This window comes from Clarias gariepinus, chromosome 4 (genome assembly GCF_024256425.1).
Source record: "Clarias gariepinus isolate MV-2021 ecotype Netherlands chromosome 4, CGAR_prim_01v2, whole genome shotgun sequence".
In the NCBI taxonomy this organism is placed as follows: domain Eukaryota; kingdom Metazoa; phylum Chordata; class Actinopteri; order Siluriformes; family Clariidae; genus Clarias; species Clarias gariepinus.
This window is the reverse complement of record NC_071103.1, coordinates 22,971,164-22,994,686: the sequence shown is the minus strand read 5'-3', so window position 1 is coordinate 22,994,686 and position 23,523 is coordinate 22,971,164. Positions and strand designations below refer to the sequence as shown.

General features: G+C 36.6%; 3 protein-coding genes across 4 annotated transcripts; all 3 read left to right on the top strand.

Annotated features, from left to right (window-relative positions):
• The first annotated feature begins 1,426 nt into the window (after window positions 1-1,426).
• stx12l (syntaxin 12, like) lies at window positions 1,427-8,213 on the top strand. The gene is made up of 10 exons (XM_053493558.1): window positions 1,427-1,517; window positions 2,638-2,759; window positions 3,010-3,079; window positions 3,391-3,490; window positions 3,564-3,701; window positions 3,866-3,909; window positions 4,059-4,164; window positions 6,022-6,094; window positions 6,195-6,277; window positions 6,405-8,213. The coding sequence occupies exons 2-10, from the start codon at window positions 2,660-2,662 to the stop codon at window positions 6,495-6,497; spliced, it is 807 nt and encodes a 268-aa protein (XP_053349533.1). The 5' UTR covers window positions 1,427-1,517; window positions 2,638-2,659; the 3' UTR covers window positions 6,498-8,213.
• A 5,630-nt stretch (window positions 8,214-13,843) lies between these two features.
• Window positions 13,844-15,712, top strand: popdc3 (popeye domain containing 3). The gene is made up of 3 exons (XM_053495077.1): window positions 13,844-14,448; window positions 14,945-15,053; window positions 15,179-15,712. The coding sequence occupies exons 1-3, from the start codon at window positions 13,940-13,942 to the stop codon at window positions 15,416-15,418; spliced, it is 858 nt and encodes a 285-aa protein (XP_053351052.1). The 5' UTR covers window positions 13,844-13,939; the 3' UTR covers window positions 15,419-15,712.
• Window positions 15,713-16,413: 701 nt separating this feature from the next.
• bves (blood vessel epicardial substance) lies at window positions 16,414-23,150 on the top strand. 2 transcript variants are annotated; one of them, XM_053494944.1, is made up of 8 exons: window positions 16,414-16,523; window positions 17,038-17,282; window positions 18,401-18,525; window positions 19,480-19,667; window positions 20,212-20,320; window positions 20,448-20,615; window positions 20,721-20,862; window positions 22,150-23,150. In XM_053494944.1, exons 2-8 carry the CDS (start codon window positions 17,054-17,056, stop codon window positions 22,266-22,268), a joined length of 1,080 nt encoding a protein of 359 aa, XP_053350919.1. In that variant the 5' UTR covers window positions 16,414-16,523; window positions 17,038-17,053; the 3' UTR covers window positions 22,269-23,150. The 2 variants fall into 2 exon arrangements, with proteins under 2 accessions (XP_053350919.1, XP_053350920.1); XM_053494945.1 differs by lacking the exon at window positions 22,150-23,150 and adding an exon at window positions 21,169-21,198.
• The last annotated feature ends 373 nt before the right edge of the window (window positions 23,151-23,523 follow it).

The following is a 23,523-nucleotide window of genomic DNA, read 5'->3' as shown; positions in this document are numbered from 1 at the left end:
ATTGTGAATAGACATAATTTAGAATCAGATATCTGTTATCAAATTATAATCTCTTTAAATGAATTTTGATTAGAGATATCTCAAATGAAAAATATCTTTAACTTTCATTCTGCCTAGTCAAATTGTAATTACAGATATCTTGAATATAGAGCTTTGACTAGGCAAAATAACATTGCAGATATCTGTAATTGTGTCACAAGTTATGGCAAATAGGAGGGCGGGACGGGATTGATATTGGTGGAAGCGGCTTACTGTTCAAATACGACGTAAATTTTTCCCACAACTAAGCTCTCATTCCCCACAGATTCCTTAAATGTCTATGAGTTCTATGGCATGGCATTTTTTTATTATTTTGTCTACAACAGCGACCGCCATTTCTTCTGCTAACTGTTCAAATAATTTGTCTGCTGGGCAAATATCCAATGGGAAGCCTTTCACGAGCAACGTCGGACACAACAATGCTGACGTTTACGATATCTTTAACTTTAATTCTGCCTAGGCAAAACTCAGTTATAAATATCTGTTATTGTAATTTAGAATGTCTGACAAGTCGAATATCAGTTTTAGTGACGTCATTGCAGATATCCATAATTCAGTTTTGCCTCTTAAAAACCCAATTGCAGATATCCCTAACTTTCATTGTGACTATCCAAAACTGAATTACAGATATCTCTAACTGTCATTTTGATTTGTCAGAATGCAATTACAATTAGTCAAAAATATGTTGTTGATATCTGTAAGGTTTATATCGGATAGTAAAATTTTGCCATTAAATGTTAAAAAACGGCTTGCCATAGCATGGCTACGACAGCATTTTGCAGCAATGCTATCCCATCTGCTTTGCACTTTGTGTGACTATCATCGGTTTTTCCCAACAGGACAATGACCCAAATACACCTCTATGTAAGAGTTATTTGTCCAAAAATGAGAATACTGGAGTGCTACATCAGATGAATTGAGTTAGACCGGAGTGTGAAGAAAAAACAGCCAACAAGTACTCAACACCTCTGGACATCCCTCTAAGATTGTTGGAAAACAATTCCATGTGACTACCTCACGAGGCTGACTGAGAAAATGCCAGTGTGCAAAACTAAAGCAAACGGTAGCTACATTCTGGGTTATTTAACACGTTTTTGATGACTACATAATTCCATATTTGTTATGTCATAATTTCTGTGTCTTCAGTATACAATGTTGAAAACAATAAAAATAAAGAAAACCCCACTGAAGAAGGTCTGTTAGTGTATACAATACTGCCTTATGGGATCGAGAAATCCAAAATGTTGTTTAATAGTGCTTATTTTTCTTGGTGGCTCCATTCAAAAATAATTGTCTAGCAAGTGTTGTGCCACTAGGCCCGCACAAAATGCTGATTGGTCGCGTCGTTGGTGACGTCATGATACGTCACACTCAGGGATCGACACAGGCCTCGAAACGAAGCTTCATTTGGACCCGCCCCTTCTGCTCGACACAAGCTTCGGAGCAATACGTTGACAATACTACCGCATCTACGCATCGTAAGTAACTTGATTGTCATCAGTTGATTTGTTTAACTATTAATATCTAGCACATAGGTCTTATTGTTTTATTTCGACATTGAAATGTCTGCCAACCGGTGGTATGAATCACATGTAAACATTAGCCTGTCCGCCCCGCACCGTACGAGCCCTAATCGGAGAAAGAGGATCAATCCATCCTGTTATAAACAAAACAACCCGGCGTTTTAATTTGAACGCCAAATAGCACGTTATATACGGCCACCAGGCATAGATATGGCTATTTAATCTTCTTTGGCTAACAAACAAAACAAATAAACAACAGAGTGTGAAATGCGTAGATGACGGAGCAGGCTGGGAAGAAGTGGCCGATTCGTAACTAAGTAGTTAGTGAAGATACACAACATTTGCATTAAATGATAAAGAAACTTTGACCCACTTAAGGCACCGTTTAATATTTTTGGGTAGGCTAGTGTAATGTTATTTAATGTTCCCGCTGAAACCCCGTGTGAAGGTTACAGTTCCGGTCTTGCTGGTGTGGCAGTAAACCAGCGTCCATTAGAAAAACCCAAAGTACACGAGAACTACATTAGAAGGCTGTGCTGTGAGAAACTGAGCACATGACTAGGCTTCTCATGACCCAGATCCCATTAAAGGGCAGGTTTAACAAAAGGAGTGCTTGTTGATTGCTGTAAATATAAGGATAATGCAGTTAATAAGCAGCTCCAATGCAGCTACCAGTTTAGCAACATAAAACTGCAAGTCATCACACCCGATACCTGTATACAGTAATGGGTAACAATCAATCAAGTCTATAATAATGATGATAATTTATCAAGAAGCTGTCAGGCCTTACCCAGAAGTGAACTAACAATCTTAATAATTGGTTCCTCCCAAGGTTTCTTCTTCAAATCGTCTCAGGTCGTTTCTCCTTCAGTGTTGTCCCTGGCTTGCTCATAAAGGATCTTGATTTAGACCCGGATTTCTGTACTGCTGTTTTGAATTGAACCAAACTTTTGCTGGATTCACTAGCTAGTGTGCCAGTATGCAGAATGCTAGCATGTCTGATAATATGCACATTGGAACACCTGACAAATTCTTTTCTAATAATAATAATAATAATAATAATACTGTCTTGCAGGGCTCTGTGTTCCGTCTCCACCATGTCGTCTGGGAAGATGGGGCTGTATCGCTCGCAGCCGCGAGACTTCAGCAACCTCTTCCAGACATGCAGCTCTAATATTCAGAAAATAACACACAACAGTAAGTGTCCTATTTAGCACTATTTGTTCCACATTAAATATATAGTTTAACAAAGAGCAGTCACAAAACTGTACTATGATTTGTCTACATGGAGAAATGGGCTTATTGCTAAACAGTTACATTCATCACCTTCTGTTGCTCATCCTGAAAAAATTTATTTGTTTTCCAATATAACTATAACTAAGGTTAATACTTTTTGGTACTTAATTTTAGTGTTCATTATTTATTTTCATTTCTCCTTTGTGTATAGCCGGCCAGATCAAATCCATGCTGTTCCAGCTTGGTAGCAGACCAGACACTCCTGAAATTCAGGACAGACTGTGAGTCTTATCTGTTTTTTTTTTTTCCTTTATCTATCACTCTCTTCTAAAGCCTTTCTGAATCCTAAATCTGTCCTCCTGGACATAATATTCTACACGGAACAATTTTATGAAATCATTTTCTTTTAAAAGAGAATTAAATAATAAAAGAGTGAGTCTGATTTTGAAATAATGAGTAAATCATTGGACTCTCATGGTACAAATAATACATTGTTGAATTGTTAATGAATGAATTGCATTTTTATTATCAGAGCATCCTAATTTTTGCAGGTTTTCGTCTAATCTTTGTGTGACAAATTTGTTATTTTTAGTCAGCAGATGCAGCACTACACAAATCAGCTAGCCAAAGAGACCAACAAGCACCTAAAAGAACTAGGTTCCTTACCGCCACCTCAGTCTCCTTCAGAACAGGTAAGATGATTTTCTTCCCAGAAGGCTGTATTCAACCCAAGAGCTGGTAAACACATTTAAGTTCTTCATGCAGCGGCAGCAGAGGATCCAGAAGGACCGACTGATGAACGACTTTTCAGCAGCCCTCAACAACTTCCAGGTGGTGCAACGTCGAGCAGCTGAAAGGGAGAGAGAGTCCATGGCCAGGGCTCGATCTGGCTCACGCTTCTTGGTATGATACAGTAGAACACAAGCTATGTTTATGTTCTGCCTTCAAGAGTGATAGTATTGTAGCAATAAACTTAGATACAAATTTTTACCTTATTGTAAAATAAAAGTAAACAACCTCGAAAGTTTCTCAGAATTTATTCTGTCTCTCTTTTTATCTTTGTGGAGGTGGAAGAAAGCAACCAAGAAGAGCAACTTGTGACTTTTGAAAAGTAGGAGATTGGATATTTTTCCTTTGAACGTTAAAAACACTTGTCAAAAATAAGACGGCAAATTTGTTTAGTTATTTCAACTGTAATAATGAGGATGAATGGGCCAGATGAAATCTTTGTATAGCAAGTATTGTGCCCTCTGCTTGTAGGAATGAAGATCTGGGGCCATTCCAGGGTCAGGTTGAAGAAGAGCCTATTACAGAAGGGGACTTGGAGATAATCAAGGAGAGGGAAACCAACATCCGGCAACTCGAGGTAACATTGCGGCTATAGATCGTCAGAGAAAAAAAAAAACAGAAGTAGAGAGTAATCAGATCATTAGATTAATTGGCCGTTATTAGGAATACTTGTTTTTCTGATGACAGTTATAAAGAGTGATTGAGTTACAATACCCTTCCTGGTAGCCTGAACTAGAACTATTAACAAGATTTTAGCCCATAGAACCATGGCCGTTTTTTGCCTGTTGTTGTTTTTCATACCATTTTGTGCAAGCTCTAGTGACTGTAATGGTTAAAAATTCCAACCCAAAAATTCCAAGGGGATCAGTATTTACTGAGCATTTCAGTCAATGTAACCTGACAGTCCCTGTGATAAATTTTTTGATGACAAATAAATTTTGTCTGATGCTTGAGGTGAACAATAACTGACACAGTTGGGTTGATTAAGAGCTGTTAACAACTTTGAAGGATAGTATTGAACCATCAACTTCATGTGATCAGAAAAATTAATGAATGGAGATTATTAAAACTTTTGGTAAAGCTCCATCATAAAAATGCAAGGTAAAAATGTTTATTAATGAATGAATTGTAATAGTGTATGAGAAATCATAGGATTGGGAGTTGTGTGGTAATGAGGAATCCACTTGTTTGTGAATTATTCAGATAATCAGTAAAAAGGCTTCAGTTTTCTAGGGAGCATAAAGAATGTGTGTCACGGATAGAATGGGAAACTCGTGAAGCGATGTATCGTAACCCTAACCCAGTACATTGCATGCCATGTTCAAAGCAAAAGGCTGGTGAACAAAATCTAGGATGCGATACTTTTTAGCCAGGCAGTATACAATTACTGTCTTAATAATTCACTGTTATAATTTAATGCCAGCAGTAGTGTTTCAGAGCCAACTTCAGGTGAACCACCTGATTTTATTTGTTCTCATTTTACTTTTTTTGTATTTTGTTTACAAACCTCCTGTCAGTGTAGAGAAGGACCGGCCAGTGAACAGAATTGGCAGGATTTTAGCTGGATCAGCCATGACTGGTGATATAAATATCAGTCGCAAATATAAACGATTCCGTACACAAGCCGTCAATAGGTGCATTAGAAACACAAATTCTGCAAGCCGATTAGTCTCAAAACCTACTGTACTCGATACACATGCTTTACACTTAGTTACTCATGTTAAATAAAGTTAAGGTATAAACCTTTTTATTTACAGAAACTTTTCACAACATAAAATTGTGAAAAAAAATCTGAAAAAATGTAATATTGCATATATTGGATATTTTAAAAATTCTGTTACAGAATTGCAATATAAATCAAATCAGCGTCTAGGTATTTACCAAGTGGTGACTGGTGATTCCCATCTCTAGATGTAATGATGTGCTGTATTATGATACAGAAAAAAAATATTATATTGCAAATCAAATATCATTGGCTACTAACATTATTGTTAAAGGAATGCATTAACCATTGTCAAATAAACGTAAGTATAAACTACACCTCTCATCCCGTGTTGTCTTTTTGATTGGCCATAATGTAATCTATTGGTTTGCTACATTTTGGCTGAAGATGCTGAGGGTGAAACTGCATTAGCAATGGAAACAAGGAATGGGGAAAAATATGGCAAAAATGGTACATAGTGCAATAAAGGGAGTGTTGCAGTACAATAGGTTTGCAAATCCTTAGTTTTTAGTATCGAAAACATCTGCAACTCAGTGAAGCTGTGCATTTGTTTCATTTATCATCATTGCAAAAGATCTCAAACTGACCCCATACAGTTGCGGTCCGATAGAAATATGCCTGAGATTAATTATTATAAAAATTATTGAATGTCTCTTTTATAATATCTTAAATGTTTTAAGTTTAAAACCTGACTGTTAATGTTTTTTGCAGGCAGATATCATGGATGTGAACCAGATTTTCAAAGATTTGGCAGTAATGATTCATGACCAGGGTGATATAATAGGTGGGTATATTCATCAGTCATGCAAGACATGCTGTCTTCCCGTGTTTGAAACCATGTGCATGGTTCTGTTATTTATATCTGTGGTGCATGTTACACACAGATAGCATAGAGGCTAACGTGGAGAGCGCTGAGGTGCATGTGGAGCGCGGGACTGATCAACTACAGCGTGCTGCCTACTACCAGGTACAGGAACCCTGTTTTATTTCTAAAAGCCAGGAACCCTGTATTATCATTAGCCATGGATTATTTTTACTTTTGTGCTAATGTTCATCATCAGTGATTTCTCTCGCTCTCTTTTTGTTCTCTCCAGAGAAAATCACGTAAGAGGATGTGTATTCTGGCTTTAGTGCTGTCCTTAGTGGTGACTGTCTTTGCCATTATTATTTGGCAATCTGTCAAATAAGGTGACCTCACACATTTAAATCTGGTGCACTTTAGGATCTCTAGTGGTAACAGGCTGGTAAGTGTTTTGTTTGTTTATGGACATAAACTGCAAGTTTATTATTTACAACCTCAATCTGTGCATTACATATTGACAGCATCTTGTCTGCATGTCCAGTATTGCTTTTTAACTTTAAAGGCACAATTTAAGTTCTTTGAATTTTACAAGTATTATGCAAAATATGATTTGCTGAACAAACATAAAGAAAATGCAAGTGAATGAAAGAGTGACAGTTTGACTAAAACTACAGGTTTAAAAAAACATGAGCCATTTTTATTGTTGCTTTACCAGGTTTAAAGTTTTTTTTTTTTTTTTACTTAATTATGAGTAAACAAAGTATCTGTTTAAAATGAGGTAGAGATAAAACTTACCGGTTAGTTACGTCTTTTTACCCATTATAATATGTTGTCAATATTTATTAAAATAAAAATCATATTCTCGTAGAGACTACCAATAAATGGTGAATATGGCAAATGTTTTAAGAAAATTGTCATTGTTTTGACCAAATAATTCTGAATTTACCAAGTGACAGTTTTTCATTTTTATTTTCATTAAATGTTTACTTTTGTTCAGATTTGGTGTATATGAGATTTACAGTTATATTATTTTAATTTCTTTACTCCACATATGATAGCAGTGAGTGACATAATATCTGGATGATTCTGCATATGTCTGCAGTCCAAGAAATACTTACATCACAAATTTGCCATTTGATTTTCGGTCTTACAAAATGGTAGCATTATACAAAGTAAAACTCACAGACTGTTTATTTAAAATCAGTTGTGCTAAGGGACAAAATTTACAAAAACATGTCATTGTCCTGATGTAAACTTCATTATGAAGGTGTGGAGCATATTGTACAGGTAGTGGTCTATTTTATTTTTAAAAGCCTGTTGTAAATTCCAAACGTGTCTCAGTGATATCTTTTGTATAATAAGATTATTGTGATCTTACAAAAACTGCATTTTTTTTTCAACAAGTATGTAACATTGGTGGTACAAAATGTGTATATAATTGGCTGCCATTCACATGATAAAGCTACTGTGGGGCGTTCTTTCAAACTGCACTGGTAATATATTCATATGTTGTTTGTGTATAAATGAGCGTGTGTGGTTGTGTGTGTTTTATCTCTCTTTTATTTCAAGTGTCAACTAATTAAACAATTAATCAATATCAGTAACTAAAAATTTAACTACTCTGATGTGTTGAGATCTGACTCAGCCTAATGAATTCCAAGTAAATAGTTTATTTCAATGTAAAATCATATCTGTTGATACTAAGTACCAATATGTGGTACTCTCTTTTCATTAAAAAACACACACATGTATGCACGCACAGTTATTTTGGTGAACACAAATGTTCCTCGCATGACTAGTACTGTATGACTATAGTCATATTTAGTAAAAGATCATCACAATAGGATAGGTGCCGCTTTTTTTTCACTATGAACTTCTTTAACTTTATCTACGATTAAAATCTTCTTCCACAACCAAACATTTTTTTTCCTTTCTTTCTTGAAAATGGTTAATGTCTATTACAGTAAGCTTTAGGTACACTAATTATAGTGGGAAATCTGAAGTCCAAGCTTTCATTATGATTTATGTAATGAGGTCTCTCACTTTACACCTGTCTTTCAGTATATTGAAAATAAATAAGAATGTCTATCATGCTGTTTAACTTACTGTTCTTCTGCAATTTCTGGTCCACTTGATGGTGGAACAAAGGTGGTCTGCATTTTTGTAGGGTTTGTTTTATGTACAGTACATATCATTTGTAAATGCAGATGTGGGTGCATTGACCTGGTCATGCTAATATGGGTTCTGGCCAAGTGAATCCTCAGTCACTTTCACCAACTGCTTTATCCTGATCAGGGTCATGGTGGAACTGGGGGCTATTCCAGGAATACCAGCCCTTCTCTCAGGGCATTATGAACACGTTCATGCAATCATTCAGACAAAGGTACAGTTTATCTTGGCTAAGTTACCTATTGGCTTTGTTTGGGAGATGAGACAAAATCAAATAACCTAGAGGAAAACTCGACAACAACAGTCCCCTGACTGGGATCCTAAAGCTGTGAGGCAGCAATGATGCCTGCTGTGTCATTGCAGTGCCTTCCATTTTAGGTTGAGTGATGTGGTGCATGAGAGACTACAGTAGAAATTAGTACTTTACTATAGTGCTATTGTATATGAAGTGCTTATAACGTAAACTGACTCCCAAAATGGCAATTTTGAATGCTTCTTGTCTTAGACTGTAGATGTAAAAGTGACTTTTTTTTATTTTAACCACTAGGTGGCATTGAATATACAGAAACGAGATACTGACAGTCTCTATATTAACAAAATGCTTATTATAACAAGCATCAATATTTAATTATTGTAACGATTCTAAACTTTGTCAAAATTAATTGTGTTTTTAGTTTGGGACATTAGAGCAAAGACCTTGCTGATATGGTTTGCTGATTGATAGATAATGTTTTATTATAGTCCCTTTTGTCATCACTTTTTCCATATTTATATCAATGAGCAATTGCCTGTAGTATGTGCTGTTGGGTGTGAGCATGTACTCCATGATGAGTTGACATCCCATTCAGTGTGTGCCCCACTTTATGTCCCGAGTTCCCTCCACAGGCTCCTAACGCCCCTACACTGGATAAGTGGCCTAGATAATGTATGGAGGGATGTTTGCTGATTAAAGACTGGTTCATATTTGATTTTTATATACATGTGCATATGTGTATATGTATATAAATGGTAAAGCTTTCAAGCTTTTTATCTTTTTCTTTTATTTGTTGAAGAGGGTGTTATCCAAGCAGTTTGCCCTTTACATAAAAAATATATCGTGAAATTCAGAGCCTTTGATAGCCAGAGCTTGTGACTTTTGAGTGATTCTTGAGGTGCTGTAGAGTGCTCCATGTTCACTTTTCATGCTGCAAGTGGGGTATAAATCAGCCAGTGCCCACCCCCACTGTCCTTCACAGCTCATATCACGAATAGACTAATTGCTTATCCATGCACATCTCCCATTTGATTCAATGTGATTAAAATGATGACTGAAGTGGATCCCCCGCTTTCTTAACTAAAGTCTTTGCCTGTTTGTAGGAGTGTGTGGGGTGTGTTTGTGGTGAACATTGCATTACTGGTCACAATGAATTTGAATTTTCTCTCATAGAAATTTGACTGTCTTGCACATAAAATGAATTGGTCTTTTTTTTTCTCTCATATTAAAATCACACCTAAATCCAAAAATGGGTCTTGATCTCAAAATGATCCCAAATATAAGTAAGCAAATTCCTGCCTATTCAAATATCCTGCCTAACATTTCTAAGGTTGTTCAGGCTGATTATTACCCAATCATGCACTGTGGGCAATTTGAAAATACCTATCGGCCTACAATGCATGGTCTTGGACTGTAGGAGAGAAACCCATCAAGCATGGGAGATGATGCATACAGCATCTACACAGAATGAAGGCACGATTGTAACAGTGAGATGTAACAGTGCAGCATGTCACCTCTGAGTAGAAGTGAATCTTTTAAATCCATTTCACATCATGAACAAATAGCAGAATGCTATAAATTGCTGCCATTTTTAATAGACCATTCATTGAATCTGTGCAAAAACATTAACTTGTAACATTTATGTTTCACAAATCTGACAAGAAGTTCATTAGAACCTGGGTAATTTCTAATCTAGGGGCTAGAAATTCCCCCACAATCCCACACACAATCACATGTGGTGGCCTGTACACCAGTAATAGTATTAAATGTTTCCTGACCTTATAAACAGGACGGATAAATGCATCTTTTCTTCTGATAATAATGAAATCAGATTTTTCCTCAGTTTCTCCTTTAGTATAAATTTTGTCAGAGATAGCTTTTCTCTCTTGCCTGTCTTTTCATTTCCTCTTCAGAAAGCTAGCCCTGATTCACAAATTTGATGCTTCACTCACTAGAATAACTTCCAGGCAGGTTATAGCTGACATAAGAGGAAATGAGATTTGTGTGTGTCTGTGTGTGTGCACGTGTACATGCTTGTGTTTGTTTATCAGGTGGGACGGGCCTTTTTTATGTACAGTGTGTACTGATGTAATCGGGCAGTTATTAAAAACAGCCAGATGTCTTTTGGTATATACAGGGCCTGGTTATACTACAGGGCCTTTCATTATGGTACTCATCACAGTAGCATTGTTTTAACAACCTTATGCAACATCACAACAGTTATTTCCATTTAAAGTTGCATTTGTTTCTCGCCACAATCATGTATTGATGATGGGATGACTGAAGGTGAACCACCTTCACAAAGTTTTCTCCATCACAATTTCAAAAACTTCCAATGTGTTAGGCTCCTATGCTCCCAGAACCACTCTTTCACATTTTGAACCCAGTGACCCTTGGCATTGACTTTCTGGAATTTTGTCTGTGCTATCAGGGGAAAAAAACAATCCAGACTGCCTCCAGAGGCTTGTGAGCACTATGCATGATTGAAGATGGTCAACCACATTTTACATGCTACAAAGTAAAATCTTTGATTTCTAGCAAGCTTGAGCCTTTTTCCCCCGATTAGTTTTACTAACAAATTGTTTTCTTATAGCCATACAGCTGTTTAGTCCCGATCTTGTAAATTATTCTCATGGGGCATCAGTGTTCTGACTTTCAGGATTGAAGATAGCTGCGATTTTTACTGATATCTACTGCTGCTGTTGGTTTCCACATACCCCTTCCAGCTTCCCACACTGGTAAAAACATAAACACCCTTTGAGAGTCTAGATTTGCCTATTTAATGTACACTTTTTGGCCCACGCTCACTTACTCATCGTCTATATGCTGTATTCAGGGTCGCGGGGACCAGGAGCCTATCCCAGGAGGCATAGGGCACGAGGCGGGGTACACCCTGGACTGGGTGCCAATCCATCGCAGGGCGCACAAACATAGACACACTCACATGCTCATTCACACACTATAGGCAATTTTGGGAACATCAATTAGCCTAACCTACATGTCTTTGGACTGTGGGAGGAAACTAGAGGAAACCCATCAAACTTGGGGAAAACATGCAAAATCCATGCACAGCGGGAATCGAGCCTGGACGGGAATCAAACCTGGACCCTAGAGGTGCAAGGCGACAGTGCTAACTACTACACCACCGTTTGGCCCATGCTTTTACAGCAAATTGCCAAAGAATTGTGAATTTTGGGACTGTGATGGCACAAAATCACAGCTCATTATAAGACAAAACATCTGAAACATCTTGTCAGATAAAAAGGTTTTTTATCTGACAGGATGTTTCAGTTTCTTTTATGAAGAAGCACAATAAACCTTTAAGAACATTATTATTTTCCAGTCTCTATACCCTCCTCTGAGAAAATTTTATTCCTGCCACTCTTTTTATATATACTTTATACCCCATTTATATAGCACTATGTATGCTCATTTTCTGCATGTAGAGTTACTGTAAAAAAAAAAAATCCACAAGAAAGGTTTGTCATATCTTGTCAGGTAGAGTACTGTTAAAGTGAATCAGAACAATAAAGAACAATAGGAAAGAAACTACATAATGTGGACATGTGCAATTATACTCAAACAGTGAAATACAGTGCAATTTACATCACAATTTCTACTCAACTGACAGGAAAAGATGTTGGGTAACCATATAGCATGCCAACAGTGACTAAAGTAAATATGGTTTGTTGGTCAGTGCTTTGATTAATTCTGTACAACTTAAGTGGCCCACAATTTACAGTTTACCCTGAAGTCTATAGTTATAGTTTTCAGTTATAATAGAATAACTGAAAAGACTATTATATATTTCTATTTAGTAAGACAAATGAACAAATAATTAAACATTATAGATTTTTTTTTATAATTGCCAGGGTGTGTGTTGAACCTTTCTTGTCTCCACCTTGGAGAGGTGATGAAGAAAAGTAAGTACAAAGAAGAATTTCTCAATCCTGTACTTCATGTTTTAATTTGGTATTCTGTTCTGAATTTGCGCAATGGCAGATTTGTAGCATAAGTGAAAATAAGCTAGAGACTTTTAACAGATTAATTAACCTAATAAATCATTAATTCACTTAATTTGGTGTTAATGACAGTTGGAAAGAGAAGTCACTGCACATTTTTGCCATCATAAAGTCATGATGTCTGCCAAAAAAATATATATAAATAGATAAATAGATTTTAAACAATTATTTATTTGCTTATATATGTACTTTTTTTACATACTTAATTAAATTAATAATTTAACCACCACACACACACACACACACACACACACACATACACACACACACAAAAAAATGTGAAAGCAGACAGCTGTTCTCTGATTCTATTCTATATATAGATGTGTTGGGTGTCTGGTATCCAGCAGAAAAGATAGTGTCAGAGGACAGACTACTTGAAACTCTTATTTGTTTTGCTCAGTAGTGGCTCCCAGATTCACCACTGAACACCACCTCTTGCATGCTTGCATTAAACGCCATGCCTGACCTACTGGAGGAAAGGAAAGCAGGTCCATGATGGTCTGGGGAGAGTGGTGGCATTTTAATATTACTCTATAGAAGACGTTACTCCCCAAGGACTCCAAAGTAAGAATGGGATTTTACTTTTATAAAATTTAGGGCATGTTTTTGGGCCTAGAGCAAATGCCTGTCCCCAATCTCTCACTCAGGTGAGCTCAACTGAGACTAAACCAAAGTCACCTATCTCTGTCAGGTAACCCACAAGGAACCACTTAGTCTAAAAAAAGGTATTTCTCTGACACTGATATATCTCCCAAACATTGCTGGGCATTTGCCACTGGCACACACGCAATGTTTCATGGCTACCTGATGGTAGAATTACTAGCTTGTGGAGTCCATTCACCCTCAATCACGCAGTTTAGACAAAGTGAGCATGCTGCTTTGCATGACTGACTGTTTTTCTCTGATTGTGAATTTCTTTCCTTATGGTTATTTGTCCAGATCCTATTTTATTTTATGCGCGGGTTATATACTTGTTTCATGTTTTTTGCGCGTAAAGCATACTTCGGGATTACTTATTCACCTAACGTAGCGTCTTCTGCAGCCAATGTCAGCAAATAGAGCCCATTGCTCTAACGTTTCCCAGTGGTTATTTTTGGAAAAGCATTTCTGGAAGCGCTCTGCCTAACCTAACAAAACACGGTTCCAAGGGGAGCCTGACTAACGTTCTACTGATTCCATGAGAACTCAGAAATGTCTGGCTTTTTTTAATTGATTTTTTTTTTTTTTTTGTGGAATTAACCTTTCTACGTTTTTTTTTTTTTTTGGAAGGGGGGGGGGGCAAAAAGGAGGCGACATTCTGTATTTGGGACTAGACACCTGCTACTCTGTTTGGCACTGGATCTGATTTACGGACCACTTGTTTGCAGTTAAAAAGGTGGAATTATGGAGCCTGTGATTCTTCTGGATCAAAATAATCTGACTATGGGCGAGGAGCCACCGATACATCCGCTGTGCACAGAATGGAAAAGAGACCCAGAAGGATCAGTTTTTCACCTCGCTAATATGCTCCTTGTTCTGGGCTTTATGGGCAGTAGTGGATTTTACGGATTGATCTACATGTTTAGTTTGATGTCACTCGGATTTTTGTGCTACTCCTTTTGGGCATGGTCCAATCCGTGCACAACAGATTCGTTTTCGTGGGCTTTTGTCCTGTTTCTGATTTCTGTTGCCCAGGTCGTTCATGTCATATACCGCCTGCGGAGTGTGACTTTTGATAAGGATTTCCAGGAGCTCTATGGATGCATGTTTAAAAAGTTAGGAGTCTCTCTCACTCACTTCGGCAAGATCGTCTCTTGTTGTGAGCAGGAAATCCATACTATCGAAAAAGACCACTACTTCGCGGTCGAAGGCAAAACTCCTATCGATAAACTGTCTGTTCTTCTCTCCGGGAGGTAAATCTGGACATCAGCTATTCTCCACTGATGCCTGCACGATCATTTGGTGGTTCTTAGGATCGTTTCATCGACAGAAACCTTAAAAGAGGAACGTAGGCACTTTGTAGGATGAGAATGGTTCCTCAAAAACTTTCCTTGGCACTGGACTGCGTGTGTATCGATTAGCTGGAGAGGGAAGATGCGTGTGAAATGTAGACGGTCTTTAATAATTTAATTATTTACCTTAAATAATGTTTAAAATGAAAGATACATACTAAAGATGCAAACTATTGGCGGTACCATTCGCTTATATATTTTTTCTTTATTTCTCAGAGTGTAATTTTGGTGAGGAGCATAATTTCTAGTGTAGTATATTCTTTCCTATTGATCACAGAGGTGATTGAATGACAATTGATATAGGATAACTAAAAAATTTTTTTCTTTAAATGCACTTTTGTAAAGAGAATGACGCTGTTCTGGATTCAGCGAGTGGGTAATTTGTTTGTTCCAACAGAATCCGTGTAACAGTGAATGGAGAATTTCTACACTACATCTTCCCTTTCCAGTTCTTGGATTCACCTGAGTGGGATTCACTTAGACCGTCGGAGGAGGGAGTTTTCCAGGTTTGCCTTAAATAATAATAATAATAATAATAATAATAATAATAATAATAATAATAATAATAATAAATGTGTTTGCGCATTACAACAGCATTTTTACCCCCCCCCCCCCCCCCATTCTCTTTTAGGTAACACTAAGAGCAGACGACCGTTGCACATATGTCGCTTGGAGACGCAATAAGTTATATCTGCTCTTCGCCAAACACCGCTATATCGCCAAGATATTCGCGCTGGTGGTGCGCAATGACATCGCCGATAAGCTGTACTCTCTGAACGACAAAGCGCTGGACGCACACGGCTTCCGCTACGATCTGCGGTTGCCCAGCTTCTGCCACACGCAAGAGCTAGACAAACCACAAAGCAGTTAAAACCACATCATGATCTTGAATTGGAACGTCTTACAGATGTCAGAAGGAAGTCCACGAGGCAAATGTATTTCCTAGAGACTTGCCTTTTAAACATTATTACGAAAATAATATTTCTCTTTAATTTGCAAAAAAAAAAAAAGGTTTAAGTTGCCATTAGTAGACTACGTGTGCGTGTCTTAGTAACTAAAGGACGAATGTTTGGTCAGCTCTTTGAATGTTGATAGTTTAAAAGACATTTAGCTTATGATTCTGCAGGTATTAATTCCCGAATAAAGAAGAATTTGTAATCATCTTTTGCTGCTTGGGTGTTGATTACTCGTGTTCAGAAAACGCTTCCTAATAAATACATAATTTCCGTTTTGGTATGTCGCTGACCGTGGTGCTAATTTTTTTTATGTTGCACTTTAAACCGAACATCCTAAAACACTAGCACATACCGCATCATATTTCATAACCTACACTCTTAGAAAAGTAATATTATTCTTTAGTGGGTTCCTTGTATACTGTCTTTTCCCTGAAAATGGTTCTGGAAAAGACATTCGTAAACATGAACAAAAAAAGGAAGTATTAACAACACAGACTGGTTCAACTATAGGCTCAGATACATAGTTTAGATAATGTGGGCCTTGTCTAACTAGTTGATATAAGGTTGGAGACAATTGTATAGGATGTCTTTGTAAGCTGTACATTGGTCTCCTCGCCTGACATCAGTGCCTGAATTCACTAATGCTCTGGCACCCGAATGAAAAAATAAATCCCAACAGTTATGCTTCAAAATCTAGTGTAACATTTAAAAGGAATCTCATCCTTTTGTGAAAAGGTCATCCTATGGAGTGTGTAGTTCCTTTTTGATTAACGCCACCTAGCGGTTCATTTGTTTGGTGCAAGTGCGCGTGCACGAGGCGCGGCAATGTTTGTCAGTGTGAGCTTCTTGCCCATTTTAGTCGATGGCTGTCAGCAGGCTGGAATGCGCGACTCACACTGAGCAGCCCCCTGCTCTCCTGCACTAAAACACTCTCACTCACCTCACTTACACGGCGCCTTCTCTCCTACTTGAACTTCCAGCGAATTTTATATATACTTTCTTTCAACTGTGTGCGAACGGGTAAGTGTTCGAAAGCTTTGTATTATATTTTGAACTGCTTTTATTTATTTATTTTTTTAATGATGACTTAAAAGATGAAGACAAACAAACAACAAACTAACAAACAAACAAAAAAGTTGTTAATTTGGTGGAATCTGTTTGCTCCTATCAGAATGAGTGATATTTTTTCTGTGTTCACTTACCTTTCGACTCTAAATGTAATGGAATTACTGTTTACTGTTTTAGGATACTGCTTTTAAAGCATGAACCTGATTTTTAGTAGTAAAAGAACACACTGTCACCGACGGTTGTACAATTTAAAAGGAGCTTACTAAGATAATGTGGGTCTGTTGGCCAGTTTATACTTGCCACATTGATTCATCTTTTTTGTGTGCTTGACTAATGTAGTCCCATTACTAAAATGCCCTTTATAGTAAGATGAACGTTCTAAACATCCATATATATATTTTATGATGTTGAGTTTCATAATATTCCATGCAATTGTTTCACTTCTTTGTCATTAATTCCACTCTAGCTTATAGACCTTCAAAATGTCAGCCATGCCAGATTTAACTATGACCATGACCCCATTGGATTTAAGTGGGGAGACACTAATCTATGGTAACTCAGAGATGGCAGAAAATATCACATCTTGTCAGGAGTGGGAGAAAGCTCATCACCTACTCTTCCATCTGGCCAACCTGAGTTTAGTTGTCGGCTTGCTTATTCCCACCACTGTGGGCCTGCACATGATCCTCCTCAGACTTCTACTGATGACAGGTCAGTTTGGGCGCACTCTGCTGGCCACTACATGTACCTTGCTAGGTAGACATGTTGACATGACCTTGCTGTAGTCTCAAGGATAAAGTTGTTATATTCATTTTGCTATTGAAATTATTTTTTCCCTTATTAAGAAATTACATGTTCAGAGAGAGAGACAAAGACAGAGGGTGTATATTTAATAAAACTGTGTTTCCATGATGTGTTATATCTTAGATATGTTTACATTTATTGATTTCAAGGGGGTTATTTGAGCAATAAGGAAGCCAACTAACACAAGCAATTAAAATAGACTAAAATGGAATAAATAAACTATTACACATATAGTACTACACCTGCACAAATAGTAAAACGACATTAGGGCACAAGCAAGACAAAACATGAGGAGAAGTTCCCACAATATGTGTAGAAACATACAGTATACATTTTAGTGTGTAACAAACCTTTTAGTGTTATAGCAGGGGCATATATACACAACTGTAAACATTAATGTGTGCAAAAGAAGACTAGGTATCATTAAAAATTGTGTTAATTGCAATAATGAGGCAGTTTTGTCTCAGTGTTGCATTCTGAGAAAAAAAAAAGAATAAAAGAAACCAGGATAATTGTAGAGCGTTGTACTGAAGCCACACACACACACACACACACACACACACACACACACACACACACACACACACACACACACACACAGCACAGAAGATTGGTACTTAATTATAGAAATGTTTAATGTTGTCAATTAATTAATTGTTCCTCAAATTAAGTCTTTATTACTTTGAATGGAAAGCTATGAACAAAGCTTTTCTGTCTTTTTTAGGTGTAACCAAAATGTATTTGAATTTGAAACTTGTTGCGGATTTTCTGTTGTTGTGGTGCACTCACTGCAGACTTGCTCTGTAAATTAAACCCTATAGGTGTTTAAATTGTATTAAAGTAAACCTTTATTTTTTATGACATAATATAACTGTGATTAAACATATAACAGAAATTATTTAGAATTAAACAGCAGCAAGAAATTAAATGCAATATATTGTAAATGTAATATTGCATTACAATAACGAAAATAGCTTCCATGTTTTTCCAAACTAAAACTAAATAAGTAAATATTATTTTTGCAGGTTGCTGCTTGTTTATAGCCTGGGCTGCTCTGTACAGATGCACACTAGATGTGATGGTTTGGAATGCCGTCTTTCTCATAGTCAACTTCATGCATTTCTTCTACTTGCTGTACAAACGTAGACCAGTGAGTATTGCCTGTGGACTTGCATTCTATGATTTAAAAATAGACCTTGGCTTCATTCACCATTTTCCCTAACAAATTGACTAAAGGTAAATGTAACCATTTTAAAGTACAAAGCCATAGATAAAAGAATTAAAAAGCAAGCTTTTATTTTTACATGTCTGTTTTGGTTCTTGGTGTCTGACCATAAAGTCTGCCATTATTTGAACCTTTCCTTTTGCACAATGTCATAATTAAAATCACAGTTAAAATCAGTGCTATAAAAAGAGAATGGGTTGCCTTTTGCTTTTGGTCCATCTTAAGGTTTCTTCTTCTTTTTTCCTCAAGGAATTGACAATGTTGCTTCCGGATTGTTTATTATTTACATTACCACATCCAGATTTATATAAATTTGCATTTTTTTTTTACAAATAAATTTCAGTTGAATAATGTCAACTTTCACACAAGATGATTTATTTTCTGCTAGAGCAGAAGAGCGTATACATGAGACCATATCTGTGTCTTTTAGCATAACCTCGGCAGTCCTCTGTTTTATAGTAATATATGGATCAGGATTTATTTTTCGTGCAATTTTACAATTTAGCATTTATTAGTGTTTAAAATCATGCTTTAAAAGGCCATAGATAGGGATATCTATGATTGTTTGTTTGTCATTGGAAAATAACACTAACCATCCTAAATCAGAAGGCATTATTCTTCTTTGGTGATGCACCACATTCAGGCTACACAGTTACCTGATAAATTAGGCCATTTTTTACTTTGGAAGTTCTATGAAATCATGTCATCCCTCTGAGATGTCATGCAGACCTCATAATTTGTGTTGGTCATGACTTGTTGTTCTCTCCTATGTGGTTATGAAATCTGGGACACAGGATGCCTTTTTTTTGCTTGTCAGTGTTCAGTCATAATTAGTTCATTCTGAAATTGAGGTTGATACTGATGTTTTTTCATTACTAGATTAAGATTGACCGGGAACTGAGATCAGTGTATAAGCGGATGTTTGAACCCCTGCATGTACGTGAAGCTTTGTTCCAGAGGCTCACTGGTCAGTTCTGTACCATCCAGACCCTTAAGAAAGGCCAAGTGTATGCTGCCGAAGACAAGACCTCAGTGGATGAGCGCCTCAGCATTCTTCTGAAGGGGAAGTATGTGGCTCAAGAGCATACTAGCACAGTGAAACAAAAGTATTCAAAAAAAATAATTAGTCAACATATTTAAAGTAAGGGCAGAATTTCTACTTAAGTAAAATTTGCATGTTGAACAAAAATACATAATGCTAAATTATGGTAGAAATTGGAAAGTTACACTCATTCAATAGAACTAAGTACAGTGCATTTATCATTTATTATAGTGAAATACCCCTGTGTAAAAACTACACAAGGCCAAAATAATAAGTCATTTTCTAAGTGCGCTTAGAAAGTAATTATTCTTTTTTCCTTTTAATTTGAGCTTTCATTTATTAAATTATTTGCTTGTTTAGAAAGATAATTTACCTTGACTAAAATGTCTATACAGATATTTAGTAGATAGCTGAATAAACTCATATGGAGAGGAAATGTTTTTCTTCATTCCTACATTTAAGTTTCTGAGAGTGCCTTTATTGCACTCCCTATGTTTGCTTTCTGGGATCTTCTATAGTAACCTACAATGTCTTTATATTGCATTAGTAAACCTGTGCTCTAATTACAGAATGAAGGTGTCATATCGTGGCCATTTTCTTCACAACATTTACACCAATGCCTTTATTGACTCTCCTGAGTTCAGATCAACACAGATGAACAAGGGAGAAAAGTTCCAGGTAATGTCCCTAAAATTGAAAGTTGAATCTGTGCCCAATTTAAAACAGTTACAGTTAAAAGCAGTAACATAATTAAGAGCTATGGAATGATGTATCATAGTGCTAATGTGTGACCTCGTACTGACAGGTAACAATCACAGCTGAGGAAAATTGCAAATACCTCTGCTGGTCTAGAGAAAGGCTGACTTACTTTCTGGAGTCTGACTCATTTCTAAATGAGATCTTTAGGTACCTCATTGGCAAGGACATTACTAACAAGTTGTACTCTCTGAATGACCCCACTCTAAGTGACAAGGTAGGATGACCATATTGGTTATGACACAGTTATGATACTGTTAATGTGTATGTCATGGATGCACATCCTAATAGTGGTTATTACTAAGATTTTACTGTTTCACAGGCAGTGAAGAAGATGGAGAGGCAGCCGAGCTTGTGCTCTCAGCTCTCCATGATGCAGATGCGAAACAGCATGGCCAGCACTAGTGACACAGATGATGTGCTTAATCAGTTTCTGAGAAGCGGTTCAGGTGGTTCATCAATACGTAAGTCTTACTTTGTTCACACTACTTGTTTAGGAGCTTTTAGCACTAACGCTAATCTTGCTACAGCTTTAATCACAATAAAATCACAATATCTTTCTACCTATATCTCCCTGTTTCTCCTTTTCAGTTCAAATATGAAACACACTTTAATTTTCATTTTCACTTACATGTATAGAATCTAATGATCTCCACCTCCAGCATGGCCCATTACCATCACCTGAGTGCCTGGTGCTCTTTTCCTTCCATATGGGGTCATATTATTTGCCAGAGTTTCTCTGATATTATTTCCTCCTGTCCTTCCTTTAGCTCTGACCTCAGATCGCACCTGATGGGGCTGTAAGACCTTTTATTTTATCTCACGATAGTTATTTTCCCCAACCCTAAAATCACCCAGTTATCAGCTCAAATATAACCGAGTGACATGATGCATTTTCCTGTAAATAACTAACTGCCTCTCAGTTTACTGAAAGTGTGGCAATTTGGTTATCTGTCATGGACCTCACCTCATTAACTTCATAATGCATTATAAGCCACAAACCTATAACTTAACTTATCATAGACCCATTGCAACTAATGCTTAGTTCATGAACATTTTCACTATTGTTTCACTGATGACTGCTTTAATTGTATCCAGGCAGATGATTTTTCAACTTAAGACACTTGTGGTACAAAACCCCATTATATACACATACATTATATTGTAGTTTAGAATATTGAGTATTATAAAGGAACAAAGTTATTTTTTGTTTACCTAAATACATCTTTAATTGTTGTATTATAACAATTATTAAAAAAAACATACATTAAATATAGCTATTAATTTTAAGGGCCTTGAATTATAAGGCTTCATTTAAATTAATTAATTTAAATTCATTTAATCATCTGTTCTCATATCAAAATACCAAACATTCAGAATACACAAAGCTGTCTTTAGGAAGCAAAAGTCCAAGCAATATATTTAAAATTGGTATGAAAGCCAAGTATGTTTGCCCAAAAGCCCCCCTTTACAGTATTTATAAAATGTGCACACAATATGTCACCATCTTGCATAACAAATACATCATAAAAATAAATCATATAAGGATCTAAGCAACAATACATTTAGAATATGAACTCTCTAACAATTTGTCAAGGTTTTCTTCTCTTTCGTAAACATTGGCGCATATGCAATTTCTTTAATCTTATTTTTCCTGTCACTGCATGTGATTGAAAAAACAAAGTGTCAAGGTTAAGGTTTAAAAAAAAAATCAGTTCATCTCCTTTTGACATTAAGCATCTTGTTTTCAGAAAAAAATCCACACGGAAAGGCCTCCACTACAATGAAACCAATTGAAGAAGCTTTGGAAGATGATGTTTTTGAAGGTGATTCCGCTAATGACTCCCACCACAGTCCAGAACAGGTGTAGAAAGATATTGCAAATGATCTGCATCCTCAGCTGATACTTGAAGGACTGCTGTGTAAAGATGGTGTAGACTATTACAAATAAGAAAATATACCTAGTGTTAGGGTACTATCCTACATGTTTCCTATGTAATGTACAGAACAGACAGCTTGTCCAAGCGAAGACTCATGCCATGAAGTCATGATTGCATTTGGAACTGCATCTTATCCTAAACTGTGCTTGTTCTGGAAGGGTGTTCTGGGATATCATTGTGTTTTTACTGAGGGCAAGGGGTACATCTATTTTTTTTCTAAGTATATTAATATATATTAAACATGTATTTCAAATCAATATTTAGCTTATTGTCACTTTGGTAAATATCTCGGGTAGCAAATGTAAACACTACGTTAAATTTTTTTCTTATTGCTTTCTTTTACATATGGTGTGCTGTTAAATTAAATGGAAAAACACAACTTGAGCGTTATGTATATTAATCTTTATAAATAACAATGTCTCAATAAAACTGCAGAGTGAGGCAACATAAGCCTGTTCACCATATCATCAGGACATGATGAGTTAAAATCCAATAACACCACAGCCATTTGAGGCAGGGAGCCGAAAAGGCTAAATTGACCATGCATTCTGGGTGGCATACTTTCTCTCCCCTGTCAAACACAGTAATCACTGGCCCTTCACATAGACTGAGATTCATGTACAAGGAACAAGGCAAATAGCACTTTTCTCCAAGTTAACTGATTGCAGCATGAGCAGTAGTTCATACTGATATTGGCAGGCCTTACACGTCTGAGTAGAAGCACATCTTCACCCTCCACTGAACTATTTGGAGGTTGTTGTATGATAGAGTAGGCAGTGTGTTAAAGTGGCAGGTGAATAATTTCTGGAAAAAATAGGGCAAAAATAAAAATCATGTGATCTTCAATGGCATCCAAAACTTGCTTTATAAATGGAATACTGAGTCACATTTTTAGTTTACATTTCATTGATCAACATGTTTATCCATTTTAAATTGGATTAATGGTTTCCCATTCAACCGCCTGCTGATAATGATGCCACAGTTTGTTTTGGAACTTGTTTAATCGCTGTCTAAAGAGAGCATGCAGCAGCTATGCAACATCACTTCAGTTCATTAGTCTGTACAGCCCTTTCATTTTTACAGTCTACTTAAACAAGTGAGGTTCCAAAACTTCAAGTTTCCAGCTAATACAACCACACTTAATCAACATCATTCTACTTGTCAACGCGTAGATCACCAGCTGGG